This window comes from Acartia tonsa, chromosome 2 (genome assembly GCF_053477335.1).
Source record: "Acartia tonsa isolate MP-2025a chromosome 2, ASM5347733v1, whole genome shotgun sequence".
Taxonomy (NCBI): domain Eukaryota; kingdom Metazoa; phylum Arthropoda; class Copepoda; order Calanoida; family Acartiidae; genus Acartia; species Acartia tonsa.
This window is the reverse complement of record NC_137261.1, coordinates 38,818,959-38,833,860: the sequence shown is the minus strand read 5'-3', so window position 1 is coordinate 38,833,860 and position 14,902 is coordinate 38,818,959. Positions and strand designations below refer to the sequence as shown.

Genomic DNA, 14,902 nt, shown 5'->3' with positions numbered 1-14,902 from the left:
GCTTTTCTTACATGTCTACATAATGTATTAAAATTTCATAAAGATCCGCCGCTGTTTTCCGCCGACCGCCGACTGCCAAGTACAGCTGCGGCCGCTGAAACTTATGTTTTGATATTTCAAATATAAAATTTAAATAAAATAAACATTTTCTGCAAAAAAAATTTTCTTCTAGCTTTAAAAATAAAAAAATTACAGCCGTTTGAAATTTTTAAGTAAAAAAGGACCTAAAAACAAAGGTTGTTAAATAAAAGGGTGAAGGAAGCGGAAATTGACCTTGACTTACTTAAGATCGGAAATTCACCATAACACAGGGGACTTGCACAAAAAATTTTAGCCCTCTAGCTCTAGCGTTGAACGCCCCCCCCCCGACTGATTAAGGTGCGGCAAGGGGCCCGACTGTTAAGGGTTAATTAAAAATCACACCGTACAAATTATAAATATATTTTGTAGCAGTTTGACATAAAACCCGTGTTTGATTGTATTTTTTTCACTTTAGGTTTTCTTCCCGTCTGTGTTAGTCTGCAACATTAATCAGGTATTCTATTCTTTACTATCGGTAATGCCACCTAGAGGCCTCGAGGGGCACTCAGGGTCAACCAATCCCATTTTCAATCTTATATCTATAATACAAAGTAGAATGATGTCTGTCCGTCCGTCTGTCTGTCTGTCCGTCTGTCCCTTAAGGTCTCGGTAACCACTGAACCGATCGGATTCTACTCTTCAGGGAATATACCTACTGGTCCTGTGGTGGTTTTAAGCTATTTTCTTGGGGGTTGGGACCCCCCCAAAAATAAAAAAAATCCGCCCCCCCTTTTTTTTTGCAGAAGATTTCTTTGGTCCTTTTTTTTTAACAGAAGATTTCCTTGGTCCTTTATTTTTCCTTCGTCCTTTTATGAATTTCGCCTAAATTTTTTTTGATCACTTCTTGGGGCAAAGCCCCTAGAGGCTAGGGGCGAAGCCGCTAGTTTTTTTTACAAGGAGTTATTTTTCTTGTGAGGTTTGTGGTACCCTCTTGCAAAATAAATAAAAACCTTTCCAGGACCTATGACAAGCCACAAAAAGAACTATATCCGTTCAGCAGTAGGCGAAACACCCCCCCCCCCCCTCGCTAAAGAATTTAATGCTAGAAATCTCCCATATGATCTTATAACTATGTAGGATCTCACAAACTTCATTAAAAATCACTGATAAGCCCATAATGAAAAATAGATTAGCCCAAATTTCTCGAAATATAAACACATTCAACTGCTTTATTGTTTGAGATTATATTTATAATGTAGCACAGTATCTAATTTAGTGTACTATGTAAACATATAATTTGTTCCTCTGTCACATTTATTAAAGGTTTGTTTGCTCTGCCCATGCCATACCAACAGATTAACGTCTTTATCCATCCCAATTAATTAACATTACACAGTTAGGCAAGTAGAAATACAGCTACTCTCTTAATATAAAGTTAGTTTTCCTAGGGTTCTGCAGCTGTGCATCAGCAGCCTGTGAGCCTTAGGGAAATCAACCTTTAACAATGTTAAAAATGAGCTAGAAGTCTACATGAACCAAATATTTTTAACTTTTTATTATATATCTTTTTAAACTAAATTTCAAAGTATCCTCACGGATTTTAATTTGAGGCTTGATGCGTTGCTGCCGAGCTCTGCTTTTCCCCTTCGTATTTATAGTCTGTTTATATGCAGTATTTGAATTTGAAGGATAAATTGATTTGAATTTTTAAGCGTTGAACCAAAAATTCAATATTCATTAAGTAAATAGTAAAAATTAAGATTCTTTAAAGATATTAGAAATTTGTTCAACCTACTATCTACTATGCATTCTTTGTAGTGTATTTTTTCTTCTTTGTGGAGATGTCAAAAAATGCTAACAAAGATTAATTGTGTGATAACGTATCTATTTTTGACCACAATAACAAATACTTTTTTCTCAAAAATAATTGTTTAAGGAGTCAGGTTGTCTATCTGTTAATTACCGGTCAGATTAAAAATTTTAACATTTCCCCTAACCAACTTGGTTTTGTTACTTTATTAAAATTAAAATTGATGTTTTTGGTTTTAACGCAGCCCTCTTGTAGCTGTCTCTATAAATGTATCGTAGTTAATAGTAAAGAAATCAATATTTAAGAAAAATTTAATTAACTGTATTATAAGGGTTTTCGTTTTCTAAGAACTTTTCAAATAGTTTTAGTGGACTGACTTAAAATTCTTTTTGCGTTCGATGTTTGAAATTAGATTTTCTTTTTTTATTTGATCAATTTGAAATATCAAATGTCTTTTTGTTGAGAAATTATTTGCTCTGCTACACGACTTTACTTAATTAGAGAATGATGGTAGAGTAATATTCTTATATAAAAGTAACAGGATGTCAATGTGTCTCTGCTGTCTGTACAGAAGAATCTCTAACCGCTGAACCGATATGGCTCCTGTTTACAATGTAGTTTCTCATAGGTCTTGGAAAGTTTATAACTATTTTGAGGAGTGTACCGCCCCCCCACCCTCAAAGAAGACGCCCCTAGAAAAAAATGACCCCACCCTCTAATTTTTAAAATTATAATAATAAATGAGAGGGCGGTCGATTTCCCATCCTATAGGCCTTTAGCCGCTAGTATAATTTTAATTCATTGAGGTTTTATGGATGTAAATTTAGTTTGAAATAGTCTAAACTTTCTAGTTCTATTGTTGTAAGTCAAATAAATGTGAACTAAATGGAATTTTCTGTAACTTATCTTGTCACTTGAAATTTCTAGTTGTCAAGTTGACATACAGACTACAAAAGGCCAGGAGGTTTAAGCAAAACAAGGACAATACAATTCAACGTGTTATTACAGAAGTTTTGTGTTAAAACATGTTTTCAATGGTTTTGCAAATTGACAAACAAGTGCCACAAAATTAAAAAAAAACCTCCATACATACAAAGGCCACCAAAACAGATTTTAAGAGATGATTCTCTTCTTTCAATAAAAAGATACCTAATACTATTAAACTTTCTTCTATCTTTTTCATCTGACAGTACTATATAATTTTATTAAAAGGTTAGGTTAGATAATTCAATAATTCTCTCTTATAGAAATCATTTTTATATATTTGTACAGTACAGTTTTATCAACATCTAAAAAAGCTAAACGTCCTTACTTTTTTTATTGCCTTTTAAAGCTTTGGAAAACCTTTTCTTTAGGATTTATTAATATTTTAAAATAAATAAATAAAAACATCACAATGTACACTATCTAAAAAGCGATTTTAATCTAACTTCGGAATTTATTATAAGTATTTTATTAGGATCTGTCCCAATTAGGTTAATTAAAACAGATTTATGAGTGCTTTATTTCATAACTTTAAATTTGGAGAATATAATTAAGTACTTGTCCTAGGTACTGTTATGTTAGTAGCAAATCTTCACTATATTAATAAATAAAGATACATCCTTTTCCGATAAATTCCTTTGATTTAAATGATATATTCATGGCGGAAATGTTATATACTTGGCTGTTATGTCAAGATATAGTCTTCAAAGTTTAGAAATTTTATGTGAATATTCCACTTACTTTTGAGTTTATTCATCCTTGTTATGATAATTAAAATAAATTTAATAATTTTACTAATGATGTAAAATATTTACAAAAAAAAATTAAAAAGTAGATAATTAAAAACAATAGTTCTTTTGAACAACTATTCATATTTTCCAAAAAAAAGTTACAATAAAGTCATACAAAATAAAATAGATGGCTTTTTTTACGTTTTTGAAAATTGAACCAACACAAAAACACATCTCAAAAACTTTAACTTATTTAATATGTATTTGAAAAACGTAAAAAATATTGGTCTGAAAATTAAAGGCTACCTTATGAATAAAAAAAAATTATATTAACAAGAACTATTTTTGCCAAGGTGCGAAAGTCTTTCTTCTCTGAGCTGGGTATCTACGACAATGAGACGTTCATCCGGCAGGTGTACACAGACTTCATCCTGGGCAAATCCAACCAGACATACGAGGTAGAAAATTACCAGGTACGAACAGAGAAATTATAAGTAAGAAATGTTATCATGTCACAGGCAAGTAGCCTGGCTCAAAATCAACGATATCAAATTATAAAACATACAGTTGTGCTGGCAAAAAATCATCCTGACAAAAAATCAAAACAATACCACTAAATTTTGTTATTATTATATTATTATTGTTGAATTAAAATTTTTTTATTAAGCAGAATATTTTTTTAGGAATAAATGTATTTTATGGGCAGCCATTTTAATGTTTTATATAATAAGTTGCAAAAGGAGCCAGTCTACAGCCAAAGCCATGTCCTTTGCCAACCTAGTGTCGCATTTTTCATAATCATTGTTCAAAATTTCAAAATTATTACAGTTCATAATTTTCATTTATTTTCTTCTATATACCCTACTTATACATTATTTCTTATGAACATTGCATGATTTCTATGTCTTTGGAAGCTTTGTTTGTTTATACCAATGTTTATTAGATGAGTTATGTGGTGATTTATTATTTTCTAATTTTAGATTTATGAAGCAGTTATTGTTTGGATTTTGGGTTTAATCATAATTCTAAGTAAATGGTTCAAGTGTATCTGTTGCTATCACTAAAGAAATACCTAATTTGTGTGCCACTTCGTCTTTTCTTAATATGAAACAACTAGGATGTCTTCTTAACAAATTTTAACTGTTGGTCAAACCCGTGAAGACTAGAGTCAAAGTTGTTGGTGGGAATTCATTTATAACACCTGTAATTATAATCATTTCTTATATGGTAGATCATCACAAAAATTCATCAAGTTCTATTAATCATACCTACTTTAAAACATTATTATGAAAATGTCAATATTTTCAAGAATTTTATTTCAGATTGAAATTTAAAGATATTATTTAATTTTGTTGTTTTAAATTATGTTATCTACGGGACGAGGTGACATTATACATTTTCTTAGTTATATTTTCCCTGATATTTGTTTGTATTATGCTAAAAAAGACACTCTACAATTTTGCCTATCCGCAAAATTGTCAAACAACCCAATTCATATATCAACTAAAGTTTTTTGAAAATATAAGGTAGGGTTAAATTTTGAAAATAAAACTTTTAAAGGCCCTTAGGGTGCTATGATATGATATAAAGTAAATGAGTAATTTTGTAATTAAAAAATGCCAAATTAATTGTGTTTTGGGTATTTGAATTTAAAACCATAAATAAGCAAATTGTAGAGTGTTTAAAAAGATGTTGGTGCGTGTTTAATATCTAGATTACTGAACAGGGTAAGTTAGAATAAATATTTTCAAAATAACATTTTACTCAGAGTTTTTTGAAAATATCTAATTATTTGTATATATTGTGATGTTTATTAGTATTTCATGATAATGTTTAGTTTAGTTTATTTTTAACTATTTTGTGATTTTGTGTTCTTGATCTTGTAAATCTGCATTGAAGCGTAGCTACTCTAACTCTTTGCCTGGAACATTCTGCGGAAAGTTTGATTTGCTAAATTATAGTTTTAATAATATACTGAAAAATAGCATAATGTATCTAAATTGCAACCTAACATGATGTGTAAAATAGACAGCTTTTCACGGATATTAAAAATTTAATATTCTTGGAAAATATCCTGAAATACATGATTTTTAAGTATGGTTGATAACTGGTTATAATCTAGCGTATATTAATCGGTTTCGAGGCCATACTGAAAAACATATCTAATTCGACGGATGCAACCTCAAAATAAAATTAATAAATCATTGGGTGGGAAAATATTCAATTTTTAGTTAAGCGGATTTTTTGGGGGAGATTTGCTATTAAAGCAATAATTTTGTGGTTGTTATAGTATGTAGTTTTACATTGCACTAATTCGACAAATCTGTGAACATTTTGAAAATATTAAAAGAAAAGTCCTTTTGTTGATATGAAGCACCCTGTTTATATTTATGCTATAGGCTGACTTGACACAAACACTAATTGCAATTTGTATGCTGACAATTGGAAATTGTATTCATATATTATGAGAGAAATCTCGGCAATATCCCTTAGATACCTTGTGGAGTACAAACCCACCCTACTGTTATATGAGCTGATTCAAGTCAAGTTGGGTATAGGGTTGTTCCGCAGAGTTTAGCGGCTCTCATACACTAAGGATAAATCAAATATACTTCCTACAATTCTTTTAACGTTATATTCCAATTTATTTTCTCATTTTTTGGCCCTTTTTGAAATTTTTGTTAATAATCTAACTTTTTGCAAATTTTTCCATCGACAAAAAAAATATGTTGGGGAAATATATGATGTCAGATATATGAGATAGATAATACTTGAATCTTATTCATACACAGCACACACACACTCCATCATAATCACCTATATTGGATGAATTATTCATGGACACAACAATTTTATATACTTTGTTATAGTAAATAACAAAAAAACTTCCTTTTATGGCTGAATTAAAGGATTAACCCTGGAAATAAATCGTCAATTAAATCATTCAACTTTTATATTAAATGTGGGTTCAAGTTATTAATTCTAAACTTCCTAAAGTTAGAAATATTCATGTCTTGTCTTTTTATTCAACAATGTTTTATCCACATAACATATCATATCCAATATATGTATTGAAGTTCGCATAATTATCAATTAGCACGACGAATTCATGGGTAAATGACCACATATTATATCCTTCAATTGGCACAGATAATAAGGTATCGGCAGCCGCTTTTGCTCATGCTTATGCGGTTGCTTTTGGCATTAAAGTTAATTGAAAATTGTAGATTGCATGCAAATACTGGAACATTCAGCAATGACATCAAAACTTAAATTTATCAAGGGGTTACAATAGGGGTTGTACTTGCCCCGTAATTCTTTTTCTAGGGGTGAGGGGGGGGGGGTACTCTTAATACCACACCCCTTGGACGTCTAAGCTTTAAGTATGCTGTTAAGTCATTTATTGGTATCTACTGTTTCGTTTTCTTGCTATTAAAAATTTAATACAGCATGACCCTCGAAAAAGTATTTTTAAGCATCTGCAGCCCTTATTTCTCAATGAATTATAAAAAAATGCATATGTCCTTGTTCTCCATAGTATTCCACATAAGTAGATATAAAAATATTTTTTTTACCTCCATTAACACCGGAGATTTTTAGAGCTAAAGTTTTGAAAAAGTGACTGAGAAAAAGAATTTTTTTTTGTTTCTCTTATTTTTTGAATGGTTATATTATGTTTTTCTGGCAACTGAATAATGAGACACAAAGAAAAACAAGTTAACTAATTATTTCTTTTTTATTCCACCAAAAAATATAAATTTTTAATGGCAAAAAATACTACTGAATGAATTGATTATTTGCAAATTTTAGGTTATTTATTAACCCTTATTTGAGAAAAGGATTAATTATGACAGTTGCTCCGCCTACTTTTCTGACATCTCAATAATTTAATAGGGGGTTAATTAAGCTTTTTAGACAAAAAAATCATTATGTTTTAATTTTATTTTCTTCATAACTTTTTTATTATTAAAGTTAGGATTGTGAAACAAAAACAATTTTCCTGCTATATTCATAAAGATTTATTTGGTTTTTTAATCTTAAAAAATTTTGCCTAATAAGTAAGTTTTTCAAAATATCATTAAACTAAAAAGACTCAAAAAATATGTGTAAAAAAATGCTTTTTACTCAAAAACTAAATTTTTTATTTCATTTTTGTATCAAGTTTCTGCTAGTAACAAAAATAAAAGGATTTCTACCTTAATTTTGGTAAAAAAGTCATTTCATGTTAAAAGTTACTTTTTCCTCAGTCACTTTTTCAAAACTTTAGCTCTAAAAATCTCCGGTGTTAATGGAGGTAAAAAAGATATTTTTATATCTACTTATGTGGAATACTATAGAGAACAAGGGCATATGCATTTTTTTATAATTCATTGAGAAATAAGGGCTGCAGATGCTTAAAAATACTTTTTCGAGGGTCATGCTGTATATAGTGAGGCTTTTTGGAGAAGAAACATTGTGGCTGTACGTAAACGGCTGCTAATCCTTGCAGAAATTGCTTACATGGAGGGGAAATATATCTTGCGAATTTTTTAATAATTCCCATTTCTGATTAATAGTAAAAAATTTGGTCCCGTAGAAAAATCAGTTTTACAGAAGCAAATATTTTGTTTTGACCTTTCACCTTTCAATTTGTCTTTTTGTACCATATACTAATTTTATTCTGCATTCAACCATTATCTCTTACTATATACGGTCCACCCATTGTATCTGATCTATAATAGTTATTTATCGCATCATATCATAGACAGCTTTTCGCGAAAATTAAAATAGAAAATTGTAAGGTCAAAACCAGTCTAACAAAACTGGTATTAATTTATGATTTTTATTTTTATACTTTTTTATACATACCCCAAGAAAGAATATTGCTTTTTAAAAATGCTTTCCCAACGTTCTTTTGTTTATATTCTCTTGTAAATTGACAGGTTTAGTGACATTAGTCACCTCCCCTTTTAATCTGTAGTATCACTTTTGTTCTTTTATAAAAAAAAATCTGTATATGATCTGCAAATAGCACAAATAAAAAACATTCATAATAATTGTGCGCGATATTTAGATGAAGCTTTTTTAACTAGTGGATTCGCTCTCAACCTTAAGGGCGTTTTTGGTTTAGCATTTTTGTTTAAAAAAATAAATTACTTGTAGGTAATTTTTTTCTCGGACCAACCGCCACATGGCCTAAAACCTTACCTGGACCATTTTACTTTGCTGAAAAATTGTGGAAAGACCAGTTCATCCGCTTGTGTTCTTTCGAAACATGAATACAAAGCCATACATCTTACTACTTTATAGAACAAACAGAGAACTTCTTTTGAGATGATTACTTTTTAGTTTCTTTAGATGGCCTCCTTAGAAATAAAATCAGAAATTTTAAAAGCTAGAAAATCTTAAATCATCATATGACCAATACAAATGTGAACCTAATCTGTCAAGTTAGTTGCTGAAACCTTTTGCCATATCAGTCAGAAGCACAGACCAACTTAGCTTTACTTAATGTAGATATTTTGCTCTTTTCCTTAATGAATGTATTCAATCATTTAGGCAGACCTCTTATTCATTCTTATTCTTTATATGTATATAATAAACCTGTTACATATACAGGTTTACCAAGAATGAAATAATTATAAGCAGAGTAGCTTAAACAGTCTGGTTTTTTCGGTATGAAAGATTTTATTATATTTAAAAGATTTCAAATCCTTAATTGCAGTAACTCTTATAGTAGTTTAATGACAATTTATAGAAGTATTTTATCTTTCTAAATTCTAATGTCTTCGACCATAGTCGTTATATAGTTTTGTGATTTTTTATCGGAAACATATTGCTTTAAATGGCGTAACTCTTGCTACGATCAATATGAATAGAGACATTCCTGAAAATTGTAGAACGATCAGTCCAGCTGGTTACAAGAACTTAGCAAACCTTCATACATATTAACACATTGGTTCTTTCGTATAAAAGGAACACAGTAATAGTGTCTGACTGATTATGACGTAACAAAAAAAATTAGCCAATGAGAGGCCGTTATTGACCAATGGTAAAATTTTTAGTGGCCTCTCATTGCATTGGCTAATTTTTTTTGTTACGTCATAATTAGTCAGACACTATTACTGTGTTCGTATAAAAGTAGTAAGTTCGTATTACTGTGGTTGTGTTGAATGATACCAAACATGGACATTAGGTAACAGGGATTTAAGGGTAAATAATGGAGAAGTTATACACAATATACACAAAAAATGATCGATTATCTTTAACCTTTGTCTAAGGCCATTGCCTATTGTTTCTGTGCCTTTTATCTTAGATATAGTTCTGCAATGAAACTTCCAGAATATTTTTCTTAAAAATAGCAATTAATAATTAATTTTAACCAAAAATTCTACTTTTATTACACAATAGGTAAGTGTAAATAAACAAGGATGACAACATCCATAAGTAGCGAAGCACAAAATTTCATGAATGGGACTGACGGTCATTGTTGTTTTTTTCAAATGACGGGAAATTTAATTTTGATATCTTTAACTGAAAAAATTTTGAAAATCGATTAATAAACACCAAAGATATGGGGGAAAATGTAAAAAATATAAAAATAGCCAAAAACCTGCAAAAAGGCAGTCTGACCGTCATTGTTGATTTCTTCAATTGACCGGAAATTTTATTTTTATATCTTTAACTGAAAAAATTTTGAAAATCGGTCCATAAACACCAAAGATATGGGGGAAAATGTAAAAAATATAAAAATAGCTATAAACCTGCAAAAAGGCAGTCTGACCGCCATTGTTGTTTTCTTCAAACGATGGGAAATTTAATTTTGATATCTTTAACTGAAAAAAGTTTGAAAATCGGACCATAAACACCAAAGATACGGGGGAAAATGTAAAAAATATAAAAATAGCTAAAAACCTGCAAAAAGGCAGTCTGACCGTCATTGTTGGGTCTCTAAACGACGGAAAATTTAATTTTGATATCTATAACTGAAAAAATTTTGAAAATCGGACCATAAACACCAAAGATATGAGGAAAAATGTGGAAAATAAAAAAATAGCCTAAAACCTGCTAAAAAGCCGTCCGACCGCCATTGATGTTTTATAGTTAATTGTGCTCCTTAATGATGGGAATGTTGTCAAAAGCTTTCTATCTTTTATAGGGGCTGAGTAAATCCCATTTCCCCCATAGCGTTACGGACTGACGGACGGACTGACGGACTGACGGACGGACAAAGGGAATTATAGAGTAGCTTCGCTACTAAAAAGATATACAGCAACTTTGACTCTTTCTCATCAGCAAATGTTCTGGCCTTTCTAAGATATTAGTGAAATTAACCCTTTTTCATTCAGAAATACTTACATTACTCTTTTCTTTTTGTAAAATCAATTAACTGAGCTTTTTTGTAGCTTGTTGAATGTGTCTAATCAATCGTAATTAATTAACCACCTTTCCTTTGTATATGTTGCAATAATAAAGCAATACATAAATAGAGGGCAGGTAGTCAAATCTAAAATTCACTGGTTAATTGAAAAAGTCAACTTACTAAACTAAAGTTGTTAAAATGATATCATCTGTGATATCAATAATGTATATTGGGATAATTCATTATCCTATAATATTGGTAAATAATTAGGTGATTTTATTTACAGCGAGATGGCTTGAGTTTGTGCATGAATGTGTTATGTTATTTGTAATTAGATGGAAATAAACCAAAATATTAATCTACAGTAAAGCCATTTTTGTTGCAAATCCTTTATTTAAATATTGTCTGCTATTAAGATGCAAGGTTTGATGGACAAAGACATTCCTTTAAGTTAGTACGGCATAGAAGCAAATTGACAAAATAATTGGTTATCTTTAGTTCTAACACTATATGGGTCAAAATATAAACTGCCTACTTGTAGACATGAAAAAGCTTTAAGTTTTTTTTGCACTATGTGGTCCTTGTTATTGATAATGCACATTTTATTTCGCAAATAAATATTATTTTGTCTTGTCTGTATTTTCTTGTAATTGTTTTTTTACTATTTTCCTATTTTATCTCGATGTTATTTTTACACTTTTATTTTTTTTTATAAACGTAAGATAATGTAGGATATGAGCACAATTTATTATATTTTTTTTGTGATGTATTTCTTTGCCTATGTGTAAAAAGTATTGTAGTTTTTATGAGATTTTTTGGCTAAAAGTTTTTAAATTTAACCCCTTGAGGAGGGGGAAGTCAAAATTGATAAACCAATTTCTTATTTAAGATTTTAAAAGAAAAGGTAAAAAAAAATTTGGGGTGGAGGAATTTTTTTTAAGGGGGGGTGTGACCATCCCACCAACTTTTAATTTTAGTTAGAAAAATGAAATTAAATTTTTTTTTTGGAGGGGGGAATTTTATTCTAGGGGCGATTTCTCTTGGGAGTTTGGTTGTATTCTCCCCAAAAATAGTTATAAACCTTCCTGGGAAGCTACCCTGTTGAGGAGAACCCGATTGGTTCAGCGGTTAGCGAGATCCTTAGGAACAAACAGACACACAGACAGACAAACATTCTTTTACTTTATTATAAGGATTAGAATGAAGCAATATTCGAATATGACATTATTTTTAGTAGGCACTATAAAGATCTTTACTTTTAAAAAAAATCTTTATTATAACTTTCAAATTATTTAGTTCAATTTACCCCTTCAGTGACACCACCATGTAATAAAAAACAAGTTCACTTAATTTTTACCCAAGCTCCAAGCAGTCGGAGCTGTAAAACGAGAGAGGGTTGTTGTTACGGACCTCTAAAAACAAAAACAAAAATGAGAAAATCAATAAATGTTATTTTAATATTTGTAGGTAACTTTTGAAGGCTTTTGTATAGTAAAATATGCATGATTTGTAATGGATATTCAACATAATTTATTATTAAAATTTATTATTGTCCCTTTAATTGTTGTTATCTCTATTGTGCAGGCTTCCGCGAGAAAACGAGCAGTTCACGAACAGATTATGAAGGAATACCTGGCAAAGTAAGTCTTGTTTTAAATTAGCAGCGCTACTCTACAAGTTTACTACTGTCTGTCAGTTTCTCCCATCAACAATGTATTATTGCTTTAGTAACTGAGACTAACAAAAATATAAGATTAAAATATATCAAAATTAAGTAGATAGCAATTTTGAATTGTAAAATTGTATTTTAAGTATTCTAATTTTGTAGAGTAGATTTTTGGTTATTCATGAATATACTTTGATAAACATGGAGAATAAGTAAAATGATTGTATACTATAAAAAATAAATGTTGTAAAAACGGGTTTACCAAAGATAATGTTAACAAGAAAATATTGTTTTCCAGTTCTATCCTCTTAAACGTGACGAGAAAATTAAGTAGTTTTTCTGTACAGATAATAAAACAGAAAAATTTTAAAATAAAAAAAAAATCAGTTTATATAACTAAAAAGCGTGTAAAAGCACCAAAGTTTCTTTAAAAAAAACAAGAGAATCGGAATAGCCCAAAATACTATCATTTCATATAATTTGATTGAAATGTTTTAAAATTTGCAAAGTCCGTCAATAAAAAAAATAGGCATTAAATTCTCCAATACAAATGATCTTAGCAATAGGTATGCTTTTTATGGTAGTTTTACATATCTTGTAGTTGTACATATCTTGGAGGGGTTTTAGGCTATTTTGCCACAAGGAAAACAGCCATTAAAGCTAGATGTTTTACGTGAGCATTTTTATCTGAGATTTTACCTTGAGCACGATATCAATATATTTGTTCATGTACTTCTCTAGTACGTGTCATAATATAGATAAGTAGAGTTACAGTAGAGATAGACTGAGCTAATTATTTTTGTAAAAGCTAATTATCAATCTATTTATTGATGTTTATGATTCTAATCCTATTATTTGTATATAGTAGTAAGGGCTTTTGTCTGAAGCTTAAGATCTCAATTACTACGGAACTGATTTAATTGACTATGTTGGGTAATATACAGATTTTTGTCTGAAGCTTAATATTTGGACAACTACTAAACTTTTAAGGAAATCTTCACATAATGGTTTCAGGCTATTATATTTCTAAATTTATAAAAATAGTTTCAAGAAGGTTTTAGGCTTTTTTATTCCATTTTCTTTCCTTTTCGAAAAGTCCCTAAAAAGTGGAAAACAGAGTCCCTAGAAGCTGGTGTACTATATAGTAGTAATTATTTTTTTTCTGAAACAAAAGATCTTCGAAAATATAGGCCTACAAATTGTTGAAATATTCAGGATATCTTTATATATGTCTTTTGGATTGGTTTTAGGTTATGTGCCTGACCTTCTCTGTCCTCCCTTAGAGGCTAGGGGCGAAGAGGCTAGTATTTCTTTTTAATATTTTTTACAATTTTGAAATTACGAGATATTTATTTACATAGCCAGCCACTCATTAATATTGGATTTATATAAGTTATTTTGTATGGTTAAGATCTGTAAAAGGTATTTGAAACCATTGGTCTATTCGGAGAAAGAAAAGAAAAAACCTATATTGTATGTTGTCGCTAATACCATATATTTGTTATACACAAGTACTTCTACGTGGCATTATGTAGTTACATAATCTTTAAAAAAGTAATGCTTTATAAAGAAATATTTATATAAGTGATGCTTTATAAAAATTTGCATATTTTGCTTCAATTGTTCCAACAATAATCATAAATACTTTTAAATATATTTTTTAGGGGATATTATTTTCTCTCCTAGGGGAAAGAGTGTTCCTAGTAAAACATTATATTATTTTTTATATTGGGGCGGTTAAGAGATCTTACATAACACACATTAACACATCCATCTAAAGAAAAATGACTTATAAAATAATATGAACTTTGTTAAGTTAAGCTAGATAAGGTTTTAAAGGCTTATATCCCTGCTGTGTTGATTAAATATATGGATTTTAATAAATGAGAGAAAAATTGGTGACAAATTACAGAAAACAGAGTTGTACCGTTTAGAATATCTTACATACATCGGGAAAAACTTGAGAAAATCTGTTAAGTAATAATATAAATAAATTGTATTAGGGGAAAAAAGTATCTCTAAAGATTTTATGAAGAATAGTCGTGCTTTGAAATCAATTTGAAGTTTAATTCAAACTAAATGTAATTTTCGAAAACACTGTTCTGAAATAAATTCTATTGGAATAAAAAAAATCGTTATGAATTACTTACCAAAATGTCTCTTTTGCTTTTATTTCTTACTAGCTGCTACGCCCCTAGAGGCCTCTAGGGGCACTTGAGGAGGAGAGAGTCGAATTTAATAACCCAATTTCTTATTTTAGATTTTAAAAGAAAAAGTAAATTTTTTAAATTTTAGTTAATAGAATTTAAAAAAAAAAATTTGGGGGGGGATTTTTCATTTTTGGGGGG

At 29.7% G+C, this 14,902-nt stretch overlaps 1 protein-coding gene across 2 annotated transcripts in view; it reads left to right on the top strand.

Annotated features, from left to right (window-relative positions):
- LOC145311772 (sodium channel protein Nach-like) overlaps positions 1 to 14,902 on the top strand; it is a 69,304-nt gene that overhangs the window by 5,377 nt on the left and 49,025 nt on the right. Inside the window, exons 7-9 of one of the 2 annotated variants that reach the window (XM_080150759.1) lie at positions 497 to 535; positions 3,900 to 4,004; positions 12,473 to 12,528. In XM_080150759.1, coding sequence (XP_080006885.1) covers positions 497 to 535; positions 3,900 to 4,004; positions 12,473 to 12,528 — 200 coding nt within the window. Of the gene's footprint in view, positions 1 to 496; positions 536 to 3,899; positions 4,020 to 12,472; positions 12,529 to 14,902 lie in introns of both variants that reach the window. The other variant, XM_080150758.1, reaches the window with a different exon arrangement.